General features: G+C 40.9%; 1 protein-coding gene across 3 annotated transcripts in view; it reads right to left on the bottom strand.

The window, feature by feature from the left end:
* The window catches only part of LOC148823982 (uncharacterized), a 47397-nt gene that overhangs the window by 11689 nt on the left and 14175 nt on the right, over positions 1-21533 (bottom strand). For 2 of the 3 annotated variants that reach the window (XM_088927727.1, XM_088927724.1), the window contains exons 2-3: positions 15397-15457; positions 13108-13228 (exon numbers count right to left, since the gene is read on the bottom strand). In XM_088927727.1, coding sequence (XP_088783853.1) covers positions 13108-13228; positions 15397-15457 — 182 coding nt within the window. Of the gene's footprint in view, positions 1-9950; positions 10022-13107; positions 13229-15396; positions 15458-21533 lie in introns of all 3 variants that reach the window. The other variant, XM_088927725.1, reaches the window with a different exon arrangement.

The following is a 21533-nucleotide window of genomic DNA, read 5'->3' as shown; positions in this document are numbered from 1 at the left end:
ATGGCTATTGGTTGTGCTTCACTCAAAAGCTACCCCTGCAATCTTCCTGGCAATCTTCTTTGCGAGTGTTTTTAGAAATGTTTTTGCAGGAAATTCAAAATCTGAGCAAAGCCGCCTGTACATATTGTAGGGTCTGTAAAATACTGAAAATTTAAACCGCAGATCTAAACAGAAGCTACAAGAAAGTGTTCAACGAAAACCTCTGTGCACTCGTCATCCTGTTGTTCCTTTCAATTTTCTCAGGTGAGTATGTGAAAGTGTTAACTTGAGTTTTAATTTCGTTTCAGCGATTTCCACAATTAACAGCAGTCAAAAAGCTAAACCAAGCCTTGGATTTCCCTGGACATTTTACTCCATAATTCCAGACAGTTGAACAATCAGTAGTCATGACCGAAAACAACAACAAAAAAAATACACTCAAGAGCATGAAACAAAAATATAAACATGTTTTCAAAATGCTTTCCTCTAAGGCAAATACGAGTCCTGTTTTGCCCCAAACAGAGGAGCAGGTCACATTTTGAAAGACATTTTGTTTTTGCTTATTAATTCAAGCACTTTCCTAGATCTGAATGAGGTCACTCTGATGGGCTGCCAACACAACCCTCCAAGAAAGGCAAAGAGACCCCATACATGTTAGTTTACGAGTCTTTAACTAATCCTACTTTTGAGGTATGAGAGGATAAAAATTGAATTTTAAGTAATTTTACATTCCACACCTCAAATATTACTTTGGAAAAAGTTGTATATGCACACATTTATTTTAACAAGTTTCCTACCAACACTGAGTGCTAAACAAGAACCAAAATAACGCAGATCTCCAATGATCCTTTCCTTGAACACAGATCAATACAGTTCACTAACAGTTTCCCATAAGTGCTTATCTGAAGAATGCAGAAAACATGATTGATGGAAACAACCACTCTTTTACTCGAACTGGATTTTTTTTCTTCATTCACATCCTTAAACAAATGTTTGAGCATTTCATTCACTTCATTCCTGGTTGCTGTTATGCAAGTGTAACGAGTTATCAAAGCTGTGTTTCTCTTTTTCTGCTCATGATCTCATCTCAGATGCGCAAAGAGGGAAAATTCCAATGTAAGAACATAGAAATAGTTTTGTTGCCTGTCAGACATTGAATCCCAGCAAAATTATGATCGCAAATTAACAATAACCCACTGTTTTCCACATCTACCAGCCCTAAAGCTCACTGAGGACCAGCCTTAACAGAGCCCAGTCTGTAGACACAAGACCAGTGAGTCATGCTCTTCACAAGTTTTGAGCATTGAATTTTGGCTGTACTGCGGGGGCTCAGTTTTGGCCATGATCACAGGATGTTATAAAAAAGATGCCCATCAGGTTTTAATTTTGAGCGACTTGTTCTATTCAAGTTTTAAAAATACATTTAGATTTTTTTTTCCTACATGTAGTTGCAACACAGTTGTGTGGAACCTTGTGGATCTTAAAGGGTCTAGAACAGGGGTCCTAAAGGGGTACCTGCTGATTTTCATCATATCTGAGCTCTTTAAATTAATTCTTAACTTAAGAAACATAATGCATAAGAACCAAAATTGTTCAAAGAAAACCTCCTAGATGTTCAGGAACTAAAAACAATTCCAGAGACCACACTTAACCTATTTAGTCTCCATTTATTATTCAGTTATTTAATAGAGTGCTCAGATGGAACAAAAACCCAGCAGGTCTATGAGTTCCCAGGACCAGGATAGGGAAGCCAGGCATCAGGCATCAGGATAGAGGGCTTTCAGTACAAGTACATGAGGGACAGTCAGGTCGCCAACAGCACTGTACAACTTATCACTAAAATGTTAATATGGAACTAGAGCAAACTGATACCAAATTATAAGCCAGTTTAAGAGATACTTAAATTTTAGAAGCACCCCAGGATGGCTCCTCAGAAGGACTCGAGGATCATTGGGCATGTGAAAGAAAAAGTGTCCTTCGTTGGTACTTTTAGACACTGAAAGCTCCGAACTGCAGGGAATCAAACTAAAAAGTGTCTGTCTTGGATCAGGGTTCCCAGATCCTTGTCCTTGGAAGCCCATACTCCTGCTAGTTTCCCTTCCAGCTAAACATAAAGCCAGAATTGAACTAACAAATGCCTTAATTTGAATATGTGCCTTTTCCCCCCCCCATTAAAAATTTTGCAAAAAGTAAAAGTTTAGCGTTTAGCGTTTTTTTTTATGGAATTTTCCTCAAACATGTGAAAGAGCTAAAAATGGGCCAAGCTTCAGTTGTCAGGGCTCAGATGTGTAACCGCAAGCTCACCTCGAGAGGTGACATCACCCCCTTGAAACGTTGTATTCTCCTGCAATGAGGGACACGGTCTTGTGGAGGTCGCCAAAGTCTCAGTAGTGGTGCTACATCTGTGTTCTCAGCCTGCGAGCAACTGCGATCGAACCCTGACATGATCACAGTAAGGCACTGGACAACCCTGCATTTAGTTATGTGCCACAATGATGCAATTGGGTGTCTGGAGAGATGTAGAGCCTTGTTCTCTCACTAGATTGAGCCCACCATTATAACAACCATCATCTTTTTTAACATACTCAACATTTGCAGCAACAACTGCAGTTTCCCCCCCAAGTGTCACATGAATGCAAACTGTGTTATTGTGAAGATTTGCAATTTGCGTTATCACATTTTGTGAACGCAAACATAATTCTTTCCCAAGAGATAATGATCCAAAACCCACTGCTAATGTAGTCACACCAGAAGCCGAGCTGGAAAGTGTTGGAAATACTTGAATGTCCACTACAATGCCTAGACAAATATCTGACAAAATGAAAGAGGACTCCACAGAGTCTGAGAAAGATCCTTAAACCTTTGACTTGAGGAATGCAGAACAAGACCTAAAACCTATGCAAATTAACACTGGTAGCAGTTAAATGTAGACAGATTGAGGACACTAAAGGGTATAAAAAGCAGAAGTGTTTTTCAATTCAATTTATACACTTTTTTGGAATGTTTACACAGTTCATTATATTTTGCTAAAATTAAAGTTTTTTTGTTTAAAAAAAACAATACTTTGATACATCAGTAGTAAGTCAGAAGTAACAATTCTATGTTCTGAGTTCTGAAACATGTGCACTGTCTTCACCCTGCTTGTGCCAACACAAGGAATCTTAGCATAGGGTTATAAAATGAAAAAGGTGCATTTCAGAGTTTTTTTTTTTTAAAGAAAGGACTCACATTCTAACTGAAGGGATATATTTTTAAAATAGTCACTGCCCTCCTTTTTCACACTCAATTTTTAAACCAGAAAAACACACAGGTGCATAATACACATGCTTACAAAGCTCTGTTGAGAGTCTCCAAAAGCTCTTATAAAGTGCAGCTTTAATTAGATAATGACCTGTGAGGAATTCAAATTCAGTCCAATACAGAACAAATGAATACAAACCAACTATTTACCCAGTTCAACACGCTTTGTATGTAGGAAGAACTATTTATTTTCAGCATCAAAGGTTCTCAGTTCTTGAAATCCACACACAAACAGGCCAAGTCAGACATCACATCGGACTCAGAAAAGACAGCCTCTCGTAAATTACCTACTGACAGGAGGGAGTGTCAAATTGCAGTCTTTTAACCACTTCTTGCCACACTGGGTGTTACTGTAGTTTTTAAACATGACAAAATGATTCCCATTGTAGAGAAAAAGGATGTAAATGCTGAAGGATTGCAAGTCAGACTCTACAGATGTGCAGTAAATGCCCAGAAATATAAAGCCAGCAACTTACTACAGATTTTGAATATGCCAATCACATGCCATGATAACCTTTCACAAAAGGAGCAATGATCAAAACAGAAGGAAAAGTCAATATCCTCACACAACTCAATGACTGGAGACCACAACGAACATGTATAGAACAAAACACTCAAAGCAAATAACCAAAACAATTAATGGAGAACTCTGATAACTGCAGAGGCCAAGACTTCTCTCTTAAGCAGCACTCACACCAGAGCCAATTTCAGCTTCACATCCATATCAAACCTCTCCAAACCAAAGAGTAGCCTTGAGGAGCTGGGGGCTGCTTTTGTCCATGAAGGCACTGTGCTTAAAGCTGAAACTCTAACCATCCTAACTATTTACTTTTCAAGCAATAAAAATTCCTTTTTAAGACAACAGAAAACAAAAAGGACAACAGAAAACAACTGAGTAGATGCAGCAGGTCACCGGACCTGATAAGTGCAAAGTGACAAACGGTCCAGTTCACTGTGGTGATAGATGCTTTCACACACAGATCCACCTGTGAGATTATTTCCCCTAAAACAAGACTGAAGGGTCATTCAACTGCCAAACAAGTAAAACAAGTATTTAAAGCAACATGTTAGTCCTCTCTCCTTAAGCATTCCTTTAGAAATAAAGAAAGGTTTAGTTGGCATAATAAAATCCTGTTCCTGACCTATTCCACCACACAACATGGGTTTCAAAGGAGGTGTCTGAAGACAGTGGATGCCAATTAGATCTTCCTTGACTTAGTGCAAAATCCTTCTGTTCCTCATTCCAGCCCACCACTCCATCACATCAGATCCATCAGAAATGTTAAGAGCTGCCTAGCTAATTGTTTAATACAATTAATTAAAAAACACCTGCCTCATAATGTGGGCTCCAAAATTACAGATGTACTCAATTTTGTATGCGTGAAATGCTTTCATTTTTCAGAAGAATGCTTTCAGTAGCCATATACCTCCACATCAAAGGTGTGGTTATTTAAATGCAAACTCTGGCAGATGATGACTCAGTTTCTCCAACTCCATGAAATAAAAATGTCAAACTAGCAAGAAACAGCACACTTCTATACAATATGACCTTGTTTTGGTTCTCCGGACTGTGACAATTGTTCTCTCCAGTTACACAAGAATTCTCTTCAGTCGCCATCGACGATGTTTGTGATGCATTCTTACGTTTTTCGTTTTGTATTTACAGAGTTAACAAAAAAAATGTGACTTATTACCATTTTTTTTTTACTTTGCGAATTTGGAGCCAAAAATCAACACACTTCTCTTTTCTTCCTCCCAAATTCATTTTTAAACTGGCAATTCAGCTTAGAGTCAAATGAACTTGTACACCACAGGTTATCCTTCAGAAGCAAACAACTTACAAACCCAGCAGAGTAAGAAACTGAAGATGAGCTAAAATTTCATAAACATGGATCTGCAGTTACACAACACTGAAGCTTCCACTTGCAAACCAGCGGGAAGCCTAAAATTCAAATCAAGACAAAACCTTCTTCTTCAGAAAGACTAAGTGGTTCTGTGCCTGCTGTCCTTTGCTTTCCTGCTATATTCCAAGCCCTTATTGTAACTGTGTATTTCTGCTGTCTCCTCTCATTGTGCATTTTTTTTATTTTACTGGAAGACACTTTGAGAAGCCACTTTTAAAAGCAGTGTATAAAATAAAGATGATAGAAATCAGGAACACTTTGAAATTAAGGTAAAGCCTAGTCGGTTTTAACTAAAGAAACTGAAGCCATCACCAGTACTACTTTCAGATTTATCATTTTAATACTTATTCTGAATGTAATTAACCTCTACTTGTTACTTTGCCCTTACATAGAAACGTTATAGTTAGCCTACAGCCCCCCCTAGTGGCTGAAGAGGAAGGTACAGGGACTCTCCCATGTATTGTACTGTACTCCGACAGTACCCACACAGCCTTATTGCAATATTATTATATATTTATCAATTCAGGTGGGTAGCTGCGTCACACCTGAAGAAGGCTCCACGGCCGAAACGTTGTGTTCTCTTTCTTCTTTTTTTTCAGCATGGAATAAACCTATTACTTGTTCCTATATATTTATCAATGCCTTGTCATAGCCATGGATTCACGAAGACTGCACATAACTTTAACCTTCACAAGCTTCTTTTCATTACACAGCATTTTTACATATTTGGAAAAAAACTTCTGTTTCAATCATGCCCATACTGTTCAAGTGAATTTGCTCCTGAACAGGCTTAATTAATGGTCCCCAGTGACCAAAGGCATTCAGCTGTTCATACTCAAAATATGCAATACCAGAAGATAACACGGGGCTTCAAATGTACACCATCCTTGTAAAATACAAGAATAATGGCGCACTAAACGCAGAAGGGGGGAACCCTGTACTTCTTGAAAATTCATCCATCTTCTAACCACTTTATCCATGTCAGGCTCGTGAGGCAGCCAGAGCCTGTCTTGGCAAGCGATAGAGGTAAGGCAGGATACACCCTGGACAGGACACCAGTCCAATCGCAAGACACAGACCGTTAAAGGCACAAAAATGCACTCAAACCTGGGCCAGTTTTCCCAGAAGTCAGTTCACCTAACTATGTTTTTGGTTTGTGGGAGGAAACCGTAGAACCTGGAGGAAACCCATACCGACGCAGGTAAAACATGCAAACTCCACACAGTTAGCACCACATATCTGTAACTGAGACCAGGGCCCCAGTGCTGTGAGGCAGCAAAGCAAACCACTGCACATTTGACTCCACCTTTTCTTGGAAATCTATACATCTAATTTACAGCAACGTTACATTGAAATACTGAAAATGGAAACAGAATGCCATCCATTCCATAATCATAGGATATAACTCTCAGGCTGAGACGTGTCTAAAGTCTTAAAATGTTTTAAGTTCTTAGAACAAAAGGTATTTCTCAGCTGTTATAACTAGTAGTGGCACGCACAGAAAAAAAAATCTGCCTGTTCATCACCCAGGATTTTGTATCATTTTTAAAGACAAAGATTACTGCAACTGTTAAATATTGCAGCATTTGTCCACTAGAGGGGGTGGTGAATTAACTATTCTATTTGTGCTGAAGGGGAGAATTAAATATTGCACAGCCTTACATGGGATGAACTGAATCCATCTGTGTAGCCTACTTTCAGAACCTTCTTGAAACGCTAATGGTATTTCCGAACTCAAGCGTAAGAGGTATGAGACAGAAAAATGGCCTTGATAGATTAGCACAGAAATAGAAAAAAGTTCAGCAGTTGTGCACTTTCCTAAACATGAAACCAAGGTGAAAAATATATGGGAAAATAGTCCATCCTATATTTTCCAATTATAAAGTCCCAAACACGAAGTTCACTTACAATGTCATTGTTCATTATAACTATAAAGTCATGTTTATGACCCTTCATTGTGAAAAGTCTTGTGTTGTACTGTACCTCCCATTTCTTTGTGTACCATTTATAGCCACATGTGTCCTATAACCGTGCTGAATAGAGCCTTGTGTCCTGCCCAGACTTCAGGAACAGAGGGGCTCTGCCATCCAGGGCCTGGAGCTCTGACTGTCTCTGGAACTACAGCAGGCAGTGTCAGACCTTGCTTTCTTACAGGGGAGCAAACACAATATAACAGGAGGCGCACAATGCTGGCCCTGAGGTGGAAGAGTTTAAATTAAAAACACCGCTGCACGCGCACACGTCCACGAAAAGGAAATGGGATGGTGTGTCTGCACCCCGTCATCGTGGCAATGAACATGACGGACCTCAAAAATCATTGAGCCTCAGGACCAAATCTTCCTATCCCGTCTCGACTTGCAGCCTACAAGGTTTAAAGTTGGCGAGTATGTCTCTTAGGGCTGGGGGCAGTCCCAGTTTCTGCGGCTTCGGAGCAGGCGAGATTGCAGAACCACGCAGTTGTGTTACAGGTTAATTCCTCCTCTGAACACTTGCGGGTATGTACACAACAGAGCTGACAGCAGGCAGCCATCAGGGTGACGTTCTTTGCTCCAGCCTGCACTGGAGCCACACTGCTTCCTATGGAGGGAGCCCAAAATATGTCTTAGCAGTTGTGAGTCAAGTATCAATAGTTAAGTTAAACTGCAAAATCATTCTTGCACTCTGCCCACAGATACTCAAAGAAAGGTGGCTGCACCTTCCTCAGTAAGGAACAGGAGCAACAAACACGCTGTTAATCTGAAGAGCCTTGGCTTCCCAAACCAGGGGTCTGCTGCTACCACTGCCACAGCTTTCATTAACTACAAGTTAATCAGCCTGTCAGTGTGCACACAAATGTTTTCAGAGGACTCCACAGCATTCACACACCTATGCTGTATTACTTGACACAGTTTAAAGTGTAAGCGAGTTTGCAATTGCCATTTCTACCAAGCAAGTGACAGATTCCAGACATCTGCAGTCATAACGTCCCAGATTACTGCCAGGCTCTGCCTCAGTTACTTTCAATGCAAAGCAAATAAGGTCTTTCCCTGCAGCTCTCTCTTTTCCGCGAGCCGGATGTGAATACTTAGTGTATCCCCAATGACATACTGTATCCTTATTGGACGACACCATCTGCCCTGTGCTTTCCCAGGATTCCAGGGCTTGATTGTTGTCTAAACACAAAAAAAGCTGCCAGTTACAGCACATCCATTAATCTGGAGCTTGGGAGGCTTCAATATTATTCCTAGAGGACTTCAGTTTCAGAGAGGCAATATTTTGTACAATATGCTTTCATCACAGAGGTTCCACACTGCAAGACTATGAACACAAAAAATGGTACCAATATGTCCCTGCTGTTACTTCCTGCCCTCAGCTCTGCCAATGGGAGGAAAAAGCCGGGGGTACAGATCAATTCTATTCGGACAACTTTGTTACAATATTACAGATTGCTGCGCTTTGTAGACATTTTATAGGATTGCCATAAAGAGAAGTAAAAAAAAAAAGGTTGTTATTTTTTGGCATTTAAGAACACCCTTAATCAAAGACACTTTTGGTCAGTTTGTTGTGGAATCAAAAAATCCACAATGACAAGATGCTGGGATTTTTTTTTTTTAGGAATTTTCAGCATTCATTAAAATCTGTCTCCAAAACAAAACAAAAAAAAAACTAAGAAATAAAACCTGGTTCCTAATCCTGGTCCTGGAGGCTCACATGCCTGGTTTTTGTTCCGGCCAAGTCCTCAGCTACACATCCGAACCCTTAATGGACTTCGTTAAGAGGCTTCATTTTTATTTGAATTGGTTTCATTTCCAAAACATGCAGGTGCTTGCCTTTTATGAAAGCTTCTGAAATTCATAAGCAAAATAAAACCCTGAACCTCTGAGTAAAAAAAAACAACAACATGCAAATATTCCAGTCAAGCAACTTGTTAGATCAATTGATTGGATACATTAAGGCTTCAATTAGGTAATTAGGCTTGGAATGAAAACTAGCAGGTGTGTGGATCTCCTGGACCAGGATTGGGAGCCACTGACCTGGGACACTGTGTAATGTAATGTGGAAATGCACCATCACACTGGTGTTATACGTCACACAGTATGGTTATGTGTCAGAACTGGCTACTATCTAAATGACAAGACAACACAGTCAGTATGAAAATGGCACTGCTGTTGAAACAGAGAGCAGTCTGTTCTGGCTCCAACATGGGACAGACCTTGTTTATTAACTGACTGTTGCATCAGAAATAACTGGATAGCAAATACAGTTATGTGACACTGACAACGTTGCTAAATTATAGTGGTTGAGAAAAAAAGGTCATATGAAAAGCCAATTTAATAAAAAGAATTGACAAAATAGGAACACTGCCCATTTTGAGAACTCCAGTTAGCTCATATTTGGAGATGAACGCACGAGTAGAATTAACACAGCAGAAAAAGGACATGACTCATCTCTTGTCTGGACTGAAAGGGTGGTTTTTAAATATGATGAGCAGAAGGACAGGAACAAGCCTGTCTGAGGAACGACAGTCAGATCTGACCAATGGGAGCTTCTGTACAGAACTGCATCTTTCAGAGCTGGTTTGAAAAATGATATTGACCACTTCTGTTATTACTATTTCTTCCTATGTCAGGCAATGTAAAAAATAAATAAATAAGTGGGTCTCAGGCTATAAGGTACAGCTTGTAAACACACAAGTCCAAAAGGAGAAAATGAGAAAAATGAAATTGGTCTGTTAAGGAATCATGGTGTGGAGGGGTGGGGAAATTTTAAGTGAAATTTATACTTTACCAAGGGCTTTCTAACACACACTGCTTGTCCTTGTTGTTTAAAGGGAAGTAAAATCGGTTGTGAACTCTATCCTGGAACGATAAAGGCAGGGAAAAGCCATTACATTTTGGGTGGGGGGTGTATCTGTTTGCCTGCATCTTGGGGTGCTGGTTTGTGTGCTGCTAACTTCTCTGTGATGAACAAAAAAAAACCCACACATTTAAATCTCAGGAACATTAGCCCTTGTTATATTGAACTGGGCGTCCTCTTATGCAGTGGAAGTGTCCAGATTTCCCACAGCTGTTCTGAGCTCTTGGTGTAAAGACACCAGGCAATCCACAGGGAACTGTGGCAGTTTTGATTTGAGCTTGGAGGCTCCTCCTTGTCTCATTTCCATGACACAGGGGTTCATTTCAGTACGGCAGGGGCTCAGTACCTCTAGCGTCAACAATTTTGAAGACTCCGGGAAGGAAAAAAAACACAAAGAAATGGTTAAAAAAAAGTTGTTTTCCTTTTAACTCCATGATGAGCAGGTTATGAGGACAGACAATTGAAGAAGTGTGGACCTGTGCAACATCACCTTTTATTTTCACATCTTATACTTGTGCATCTTCAGAAGTAAGTTTTTGGTCAGGTTTCTGGTCAGGTCTGTGGTTATTCAAGATATCCTTCTGCATCTCCCAATTCCGCAGCTGGGGGCTTCCAGAACTTTCTGCCCTTCCCAGCATGCTTCTCTAATGGCCCCTGAGGGGGCAAACTAAACACTCCAACATATCTATGAACTCCACAGAACACAGCAAGGGGAAAAATAATATTCACAGGAGAGAGAGAACCATATTCCGGGTTTTCTGGCACACTGAATCCCTGCTGCAACGTTTTCGCTTTCCTCATCCATGGGAACAAAATAAATCGTCAACACAGCTCCTGCCTTTCCACTGAGAGATTATTTTTAGGCATGATTTCACTCCCCTGTTAAAGATGCAGTGCTCCAGTGAAAGCAGGCTTGAGACATCTGCTTCTTTTTTACCCAACACTCCTTCTGGACAGCATCTGTGCAAAATGACCTTTACCCACAATCCCAAGTCTTGACAGGGCTCTGAAAGCTGGAGAAAAGATAGGAGGAACATTGCTGCTGCCTATTTCTATATTTCTATAGGGACCTCCAGTTTTAACACGAAGAAGTGATAAGTGGACACAAAAGGCCTCTCTTCACCAGATGGTTCAGTTAAAGCTGAATTTCTAATTTTGAGATAAAGGCTTTTGTCGAGGCTGCTTTCTTGGCTCACCAATCCCCCTTCATCTTCACGTGTGCCGTGTACCAGCCCTGACAGCTGCTGCGCTTCAGCTGCTCCCAGAAACCACCAGTTGTTCCGTTTCATCGCAGGCCTGTCAAAACCACGAGCATCACCCAAATCCCCCCAATCAGAAGAGTCATTGTTGTTCGGCTCAACACTGAACTGTTCAGAACCAGGTGGCACGAAGTGTTGCGCCGTTTGCATTAGCCAACTAGGATTTCCTTTTGGTAAAATGCCATTCAGGTAAATATCTGGTCATATCAGTCACGATTTTAGTACAGCGTACACATTAGTCTCAGCCAAGGTGTACATTTTAGCGAACAGATAAGATTTGAGGTTAAATACTGCTATAACATAAAAATTCTAGCCTTAAAAAGGTGATTCCAGTTTGCCCATTGCAAATTTCCCCAAAATTCGACACTAAATCCCTCAAAGGGCAAACACCGTATTGTATAAAAATAAGTCATTTGGGGATCTTCTTTTTTTGAAAATCCACCAACAGAGGTTGAGACTGGACTACACACTAATAGCAGCTCCTGCATGATCCTTTATAACAATTATAAAGGTGTGGTTTTAGCAGACCCTAAGGGCCTAACACAGAGTGGAAGGTGACCATTTGAGCCTTGTCTTACAGTAAGACCTTGGTTTTACTTCTCAGCTGAAGGAAAGACCACACTGAAGTTCAGTGTTCTGTTCGGGGTTTGAACTGGGAACCACAAGCCTTTATGCTACACCAAGGGACCACCCATGGAAAGGAACGCTGGGAAGTATAGAAACAGTGTTGACCGAATACACTCACAGCCACTACATGGAAATACATTTCTAACTGGACCACATTTAGATCTCCTAGCCACAGGAAACAGTAGGAAGCTGACTTTGATAAATGCTTACTTATACAAGATATTCTGTTTCCTCCTACTGCATGAAAGAGTGAAGTATGTTTTACTTTGTTCTTATTCTTCCTATAAAAGCCAAAGGATTCTACAAAAATGGACAAATCCAACAACAAACTAGGCAATAGATACTGAGAAAGCTTAGATTTTCTTTCAAAACAAAAAAAAATACAAATCCTTTGCAGTGGGTGTGTTTCAACGATTTTTTTTTTAAGATGATAATGGTATGTTATCTGGACACCACCCTGACTGCCACTTCTGATTAGAGAGACTAGCAGGAAGTCTCTAGCCAGGTCTTATCATTACCATCTGACTTAGAGAAGAGTGCTTCATGAAGGACTAGCTCAGTGGAGCTGGCTGTTGTACACAGAGCTTAGGAAAAAAACTGGGGATGTAGGTAGTCTTTTTCTGATGTTGATTTATATACACCACAACTATGGTTATTTTCATTTAATTCCTTACTTTCACTGATATGGACTGCAAGCGAGTACATTTCTTCCATTATACAGGACTACAGTATGTGTGACTGTGTTCAATGCACTAACTAAAGACTGTGCACTAAAATAACTGCTTGTGTGCACCAAAACATAGCCAAGACATAGCATAGAACCAAGACATGAAGGCTCGTAAGGAGCATCTCTTCCTTTACTATTTGAGTGGTAGACATGTGACCTTTTGTAACAACACAGCCTTACAGTGACATTCCGATTTAGGCATGAATGCATGCATTCATCCCTCTTTGACCATTTTCCACCCCTGGGAAAAGATTTTCAGGTCTTTTTATCAAGTGCCAGACACTACTACTACTTGCATTAATGCGATCGCACAAGAGCTGACAGCAGCATTGTCATGAAGGGCTCAGGTATCAACGCGTCCCCTCCTTTCCTTGTAAATAGCATGCAGCAGTTTGAATAAATGGATGCACAGCGCCTTGCCCTGCATCCGGCTGTGCTCATGCCCAAGCCTGAACAGCTCAGATGTGATCTATACCTCTGCTCCTCCTCCAGCTCTTCTTTGGTCATCATGTTCTCATACTGACTGGCCCTCAGCTTCCCAGGACTGTACTTCAGAGACAGCTGGACCTCCTCCGCCTCTTCAGCCACGGCTGTACCTGCAGAGCACACGGAGACATCCGCTCAGCACACAGCTGCGACACGGGGCGCAGGGGAATGTGACAAACACCTGCAGCCCCACCGAGACGGTTATCTCTTGGCAGAGTGGCTGGGGGTGTGTGTAGAAGCACCTACCCGGGTGTCCAAATTGACCGACCCCCAGCACTTCCTTTGAGTGAACCGCAGGCCAGATGTTGCAACACACCTCAGTATTAATGAGCAATACTTTGAAGACGTTGTTTAAGGGATTACACTTTAAATTTGGGGGGGGGGGAGTAGAATTTGAAATGATGACCCATTACACAAGTACCTGAACACATTACATATTACAAAAAAACTCTAAGAATGACCTAACAGCGATCTCACTGTAATGCATAACCTATTGAATCATCAACTTTCAACATTTGTTGCATCAACATGTGTACCTAATGATCCCTCATTCCTGACCTTGAATAGCACAGGAACAAGGTCTTCACTAAAACTTTACAATGTCAAGACCTGCACACAGGCTAACTGCTTTCTTTCAGGGAGTCCAAATCTATTCAGATAACACAGTGGCATCTTGATTGCCATCAAAATCCACATTAAAACTGGTCTGAAAAAAAAATTCCTTCTTCAGACTGCGTTGCAACGATACTTCTACTTTGGGAATGTAGTTGTTTATAGTCTAGTCCCACTATATATGATCATATAAAGGCTGAAAACCTAAGTTCCTCCTAATAGCTTCCAAGCATCTGCTGCTCAGATTTAGTTAAGACTCAAACCCATGCTTTGTGTGAATCTAAATGCACAGCTTTAACACAGCAAACCTCCTCTTCCTCTACTTGTGTGCTGGTAATGCGTTTTCAAGCCAGGCAGGACTGGATGCCAGTCCATCGCAGGGCACATCCAGAGACAAACAGACACGCTCACAGCAGGCCCATTTTTCCAGAAGCCAATTAACCTACCAGCGTGTCTTTGAACTGAGTAAGGAAACAGGATAGCACCCCAAGAACTGAACCCAGGGCTGCAGCTGTGAGAAGCAGCAATGCTAACCACTGGGATGCCCTATTTGAAGTGAGGATGATCATCTTCTGAGGACAATGGCAACAAGCCTTTATTGGTTCTGAGCTCTAAAAATGAGTCATGAACTAGAGCACAACTTACCTGAGATCCAATTCACTTGTGAATTTGCTTGTGCTTTAGTAGTGCCTTGTTGGTATGTCAATATTCATGTTTGATGTCTGTTAGCTTTTTATAATTAAATTAAAACAAACAATTAAAATGTTTTTAAGCTATGGTTTTACTTAGAAACATCTCATTGTTTGTGGCAGGTAGGTGAAGAAAGAGGGTCTCAGAAATGCGAGAGAATAGTAAGTGATATGCTTGTGCTGTGCAATCTAAGTATAAAACACAGAAATTGGAATTAATGCAGTAATACTTCAGACACACAAGCACTGCAGTAACAAATAAGTCTTCATATTTGAATAGTGAAGAAAATATGGGTTACAGTGCAATAAAATGATGCCAAAAGTACAATTCCCTTCTGTGGAGGCTTACTGTACTTATATTGTGTCAAGGACGTGTAAGATTCACTCGAGGCAAACATGCTTATTCTCATGGAATTATAATAATGAACTGAGAAAGAAGGGTTCTTTAGCTTTCCTGTTCTGAAGTCTTCATTTCCCCCTAGAGCAAGGGTTAAAGAATTCGCAGTTCACAAGACCTTATAAACGAAATCAATGAAAGATAAAAACAGTTAGGTTATAACGTTTAAATACGCTTTTGTGACATGAGCAATTTGTGCAGTTGCAATCCAATTTTAGGTTTCTGGATCCTTTTTTTTGTACGGAGAAAATCCTTAATTGAATAAGTGCTTATCCCCCCCACTCGCTTTAGCAACCATGGCAACAAATGTCTGTCGGTAGCACAGTCATTTAATGAAATCAGATTCCCATATAACTGTCAATTTTAAGATAAGGATACGACCATTACATGCAAGTCCTGAAAATATTCACCTTTGTGCTAGTACAGTATAATCCTCAGGAAAGACCTATTATAACTGAATTAAAAAGAAGGGATCCAGGGAACAGCAACACCATTAAATCCTAGACAAATGTGCCAAACTGTCTACCAAATTCACTTTATTTTTATTTATTTTTTTTTACAATGAACATGAAAGACATACCTTTCACATGCGCTGGTGCAGTATTCTGGGACTCCTCCTTCTCTGCCTCATGATGGGGTACCTTAAATGAGAATTTAAAAAGGATTGTGGCATAAAAAAAGTCAAACAACTCAAACTGTATGCTGGGCAGAACACACAAACAACACCTGCATACGCCTGTGCCATCACAATGAAGTTGTCTCGCTCATAGGAGGCTTGAATGCTCTTGGGAGCCCTGTCTGCACTGTGATCACTGACAATCCCATTGTGCTTTTTACCCTCATCAGCCAAAGCTCTTACGAGCCAAAATCAAAACTATTTGACAAAATCTGAGCAGCCTTAAATATCCATTGCATATTCACAGACAAATTATCATTGATCAGATCTTCTGGTTAAAAGCAGAATATTACAAAGGACAAGACAACGACAGTGCAAATAAGCTAGGCTAAGATAGGAAGTAATTTCTGTGCGGCAGAAGTACACTGACATTTCTGCCATACTACTGTTGTAAGTTATGGTAACAGATGTGGGGAAATGTATTTTGTCATTATTAGCAGTGCAGTTGAGTGGATAATTAAACCAGAAAAAAAAACCTTTACCTCTGTCAGGTCAGGTAACATCAAAATAAAAAACAAGTTACTAATACTCACTGCATCCTGCTAAATGTCAGAAAGGCATTGGGAAAGAGCTAGTTGCCCACCCACACGGTAGGCTTGCTTGGGATTCAACTATAAACTGTTCTTGACACTATAATATTAGTGCCTATAAAACAGAATTACTGGAAATAAACTTGAATCACGGGATTAATCAACTCTCCCCCACCTTCTCCATATTATCCTTGGGTAAAATAAATTATAACAAAAACCACAAACAAATTTCTCTTAGTTCTGACTGACAGGTGACATGTGCAGCCATCTGCCTTTCTCCTACACAAACACGCAACACCGGTGCTCCACACCGCTCCAGCTCTCCTCACGCCTGCCTGTGACACGGAGACAAAGGGTTGGAGCCCACTCCAGCCACACAAGACCTCTCCTGCCTGCCTCAGCCCCAGCCTGACCCTGACACCCACGGGCCACAGCCGCTCCGCCAGGCGAGCTCTTCCACTCCTATGTCCTCAGACTGACGCTCGGTCACACCTCAAGCGAGCACAGCAGAACATTTGTGCTGTACAGGCAGACAAAAGAGCAAGAATGGTTCGTGAAGGGTTACCTCTCTTTTTGATGTGGTAAGTGCCTCTCACATATGCACGCCTGAAGCAAGAATTCCTAAACTAACCTCCCAACAGGGGTGCCACTGCCAGAATGTTTTATAAAGGATCAGGCAACTCCCAGCCACAACCTGCTGAAAGATGACCAAGTAAAACCAGCTGTCATGGTCCGTCTGGTCTAAAGACTGCCTTAAAATGAACTGCCAATCAAATTACTCTCTGCAGCTTGTTAACTCGAGGGTCTGCTCCACAATCATCTCACCTCCAGGACTTTGAAATCCCTCTTTCATAGCTGTGATTATGAGCAGTTCTCATAGTCCCATAGTCTCCTAGAATGGGTCAAATGTTTTGAAAATTTTTTTTTTTGCAAAATCAGGCCTGTAAGATTCCATATCACCACATTTTTGGTTAGAAGGCAACATTCTATTTTTTTTTAACATTAAACAAACGCCTAAATCACCAGCTTCATGCTTATTAAAACCTAAACAATGTCCTTAGACAGGTCCAGTTCCTGTTACTCTAAGGGAAGTAAATTAAATATTATAGTACTCTCAGCACCACATCAGAAATAACCTTTTCCTACATATTAAATGAGACCATAGCTGTTTGACTGGGGGTTATGATTACAAAGTTTAAACACTTTGTACAATTAAAAATGAAAAAAAAAAAACTGACCAGACTATTCCCCACAGCACAATATAGCTTCCGAGTTTCAGTACTGGAACATTAAGTGCTCAGCTGGCTGCTCATTTAACCGTATTGGAAAAATGCCATTAAGCTCAGGAACTAAGCTTTTTTTCCAGTAACCAGCCAGATCTTACGGAAGAAACAGCCGAGCAAAATAAAGTGTTATCAACAACATGCAGACACTGTCAAAGTAGCCTTAGTGACGTACTTCTAGTTCTTTAAGCTTAAAATCCTTAATGATTGAAAACAGGAACAACAGACAGTTCTAATCCAACCCCTCTTCTTGTGACCCATCAGCCTAAAACAAAACTCAGTAAACAAAGCAGGGAGGAAAGAATGCAGAGCTAAATATGAAATAAAACGCCAAACACCTAACTAGACATAAAACAGGCTTCCAGGTGTTTACATAGAGGCCTGTAGCAGATTACACTCTGGGCAAAGACCATTACATTCATGAAGACTTTTCTGACCTTACTGCAAGAAACCTTATGTTAGCTGGTGGGCTTAGCCATGAATTCCTAAAACATTTTCTTCTTCTAGTATTTATATTTTTACCTCTTGGCAGCCCTTACAAAACAGGACTGGACTGCAGTGAACAAAGCACCAAAAATTCTTTTCTCATCTGGCACATGCTTATCTTGTAACTAGAAGGAATCTTAATTGGTTACACTTTACCCAAAAAAGGCATTTTCTAGCAGTTTCCAGTGGCACGTGCTCTTTACAAGCAGAAAGACTTTACAATGCGTCAGTCGGCTATAAATAATTGTGGTTTTGAGTGCCATCTTACACTGAGCTGTCCCCACAGCAGGGGGAACTGGGCAAAGCACAATGGTCTCTCTTATCGATCAGGAAAAGACCTCGAACAGGTCAATATCAGCCAGACGTGCTGAAAGAGAACATATAAAAGTCATCTGGAGGTTCAGACTCAGCTGGTTCCATATAAGAGATGCTTGTCAGACAGTAAGAGGACACTGAACAGACTGGTCCATCTGTCATGGGTCTCATACAACAACATACAAATAACACTGTCACATTCCATTGTAAGAAAACACAATGCAAAAGACTCCAGTGAATTACATACCAAACAGCACCTCACTAATGATGTCTCTCTCCTTGTTTCTTAAACCTAAAGCAAGGCTTCACAGTCTCTGTCCTGGTCAACACTGGTATTTTAATTTGCATTACAAAAGATCTTTAAAACACATTTTTCCCAAAAGCTTGTTTAAAATTTATATTGCATATTTGGTATATTTCAATTACATTTTACCCCTAGGAAGAAAATCTGATAAATTGCACTTCACAGGTCACGCAATACAGATTTCACACAACCAACCGCCCTTTCACAAAATACTACCAAGTCATTATGAGCAGAGATACCAGAGGCTCATTGTCTTGAGTGCTTTCCGTGATACGCAGACGGCTCATGGTTAGATACCAGCAGAGCAAACCGTTAGATACATTCATTAGATAAGCTTTGTGCCTCTTTAGGGGATGTATTCAGCTGCATTGGCAGAGATCTTTGTGGTTTCTTTCTCGAAGAACTTTGGAGAAGGCTTGTTATTTGGAGTCACATAATTACTGCACAAACACCACTTTCTGAATGTCACAGAACACCAAATTCTAAATCCAAGATTGCAGAGACATCACACCACCTTGTCTTGGATTTGATCATTGCCAACAAAACCTTTCAGCCCAAACCTTTGCTTTTGGGTATTTTGGCCACAGTGGATCCAGTTTCTGACCGAGTTTCATACAAACCAAAGCAAGCCTCAGGCACAGCAGCCGACAAAACTGAAACGGTCACAATGTGACATTTCTGAAGTTCTTCAAAAGACGTCACCACAGTAATTTTGTACGGTACAGAGTACTCACTTATGAATGTTAAGCATTCATGTTAAAGTTGAATTCATGCCATCTCTCACTAACTTCCTGATCCAACCAATGGATCAAGGTGTGATTGCTAACTTTAAATACATGCACAGTGGTGGAAAAAAAATCTACCCTGAAGAAGTGAATGGCTTTGTTGCTTCCGATGAGACTACAAAATCTTAAGGAACTGGATACATTTATATTCATTGGATTTTTTTAATGGGTTAAAGGTACATTTATTGTATATGTCCCTGTCTGAACTGTATATAGAGAATGCATCTCAAACTCATTATTTTTTATGGATATTTATTCCCCTTTATAAGTTTTCACTTTAAGTTGCATTATTTAGGAATGTAACCTGGAATTACTGTACGGTATAACAGGACCATCTGTACTGTATTTGGTTAGCTACAAGTGAAACACACTCGGTTTAACTTATGGTCCCAGGTCCAACTCTATTCTATTAGGTCTCATTGGAAAAGCCCACATTAAGTCACAGAGTAAGGACTGCCCATAACAGTCCTGAACCCCCCATGTTTACATTATCCTAATGTTAAAAAACTGCATTAAATACATTGTTTTGCAACTATACACGTTGCAACTTTCTGTTCCCTAAACCCAGCGTTCAGTATACCGGGTCTGCCTGTATTCGGTTCAATTAGATACTACTAACCAAATGAGCCAGACTAGGCCAAAAGGTCCTCTCATTTATAAGCTTTCAGTAACGATTAACACAGCAGGGATCATAAGCCTATTAACTTGAGGGTAGCCAAGGGTGCCAAATTGTTGCTGCACTGAGATTCTTGTAAAGAAACTAACGGAAGAAAAACAGAAGAGCCAGCGATACTGGGCCATCATAAAGCCAGGTGATGAACCTGGATACAGGAATTCAGTGTCTGAGCGCGTCTCAGATGGAAACAGGCAGGAGTGGGTCAGAAAGGTAGCCAGACCATCACGTATGTGGACAAGCATCATGGAGCCACATTTCAGGCCACAGATCAATCCTCCACAGCTCAGGCAGTCAAGGCCGCACTCGCCTGGCACAGTGGCCTTCAGAGTCTCGCAAGCAGATAAGCACTTCCGTCTGCTGCACGCTAGAAGAGAAACAAACAATGCAAATAAAAGAGATCAAAAGGCTTGACTTAAGCCTGTTACTTCCTTTTGATTTTTTATCAAATTACCCCAGAGCTGCCTTTTGTACAACATTACTATATAGGAGCTAAATATTAATGATCCCATTTTGCCTGTGGCGGGGACATGTCTAAGCTGCTGTCCAGCCATCAGCAGACAGTTAATTCAATTTTTGAATCTGGACCGATGTCAATATTTGTCTATCCAGGTACATTCTTGAATGACAAAAATATGCAGCCTATTCCTTTCTTCTAAAGTGTCAGGCCCTAAACCTTCATAACTTGCAACAGAACTGATAGCCTTTTTTGGGCCATGATGAGAGATTATATCAAGAGCTCAGAGTCATACAATAAATCCTGCCTGTTACCATCTGTCCTGGTTGGTCTTTTGGGGACTCACTACATCTCATTGATTTGAAAAGCTAGGTGTGTGCAAAACAGTGCTTTCAGCCGAGGGGCGTAGGAAACTAAGTGGAACTGAAACTCAGAAATAGGCTGGGATGTGCAGAGTAGGTCTGCATTTCTTAGAACTGTTCAGGGGCCACAAATCAACAGCGGGAATCACCAAACAGTGAAAGACTATGGACACTGCTCAGCGGACGGCTGGTCTGCTAAGGCTTTAGAATCACCAGCTGAGATTGCATTGCACCAAGCAGAAGATGGGAAAGAAAGAAATGTGACTTTCAGTGAGCTTCCTAGGATCTGCTAGAAAATTTGTGACAGAACCAGTCTTTCACGTAGCCGAAAATGCCTCATGATGAGGGCTTACGTATTTATTTGCGTTTACCCACATCCAACACGTTCGTCGTTGATTTCAGTCGACCACAACTAACACGCTTTGAGACTCTTCTCGCCGCACAGCAGTCACTTGCCTCCGCTGTGGGATCACATGAATGCGTTGCACATGTTTTAGCAGGAGAGCGAGCCAGCCCTACGCCCCACAGAGCAGGACTACAGCCTGTATGAGATACCAGTCCATCGCGGGGAGCATGCGAGAGCACACAGGGACAACTGCAAGACACCAAATAACCCAGGAAACATTTCTGGGACATGGAAGGAAACCAGAGCGTCAGGAGAAAACCCATGTGGAGATGGGGGAACAATGTGAACTCCACACACACGGTAACCACAGCCAGAATCGAACCAAAACCCACAAGCTGTTAATGACTGCTAACCACCATGCTATTGTGATGCCTCTAAAAGCAATTCAAATATGTGATTAGAAGCCTAAGTGAATATGATATACATTAAACCCCAAATTT

The sequence above is a fragment of the Atractosteus spatula genome, chromosome 11, assembly GCF_055471065.1.
Source record: "Atractosteus spatula isolate fAtrSpa1 chromosome 11, fAtrSpa1.hap1, whole genome shotgun sequence".
Lineage (NCBI taxonomy): Eukaryota > Metazoa > Chordata > Actinopteri > Semionotiformes > Lepisosteidae > Atractosteus > Atractosteus spatula.
This window is presented reverse-complemented; position numbering and strand designations above follow the sequence as displayed.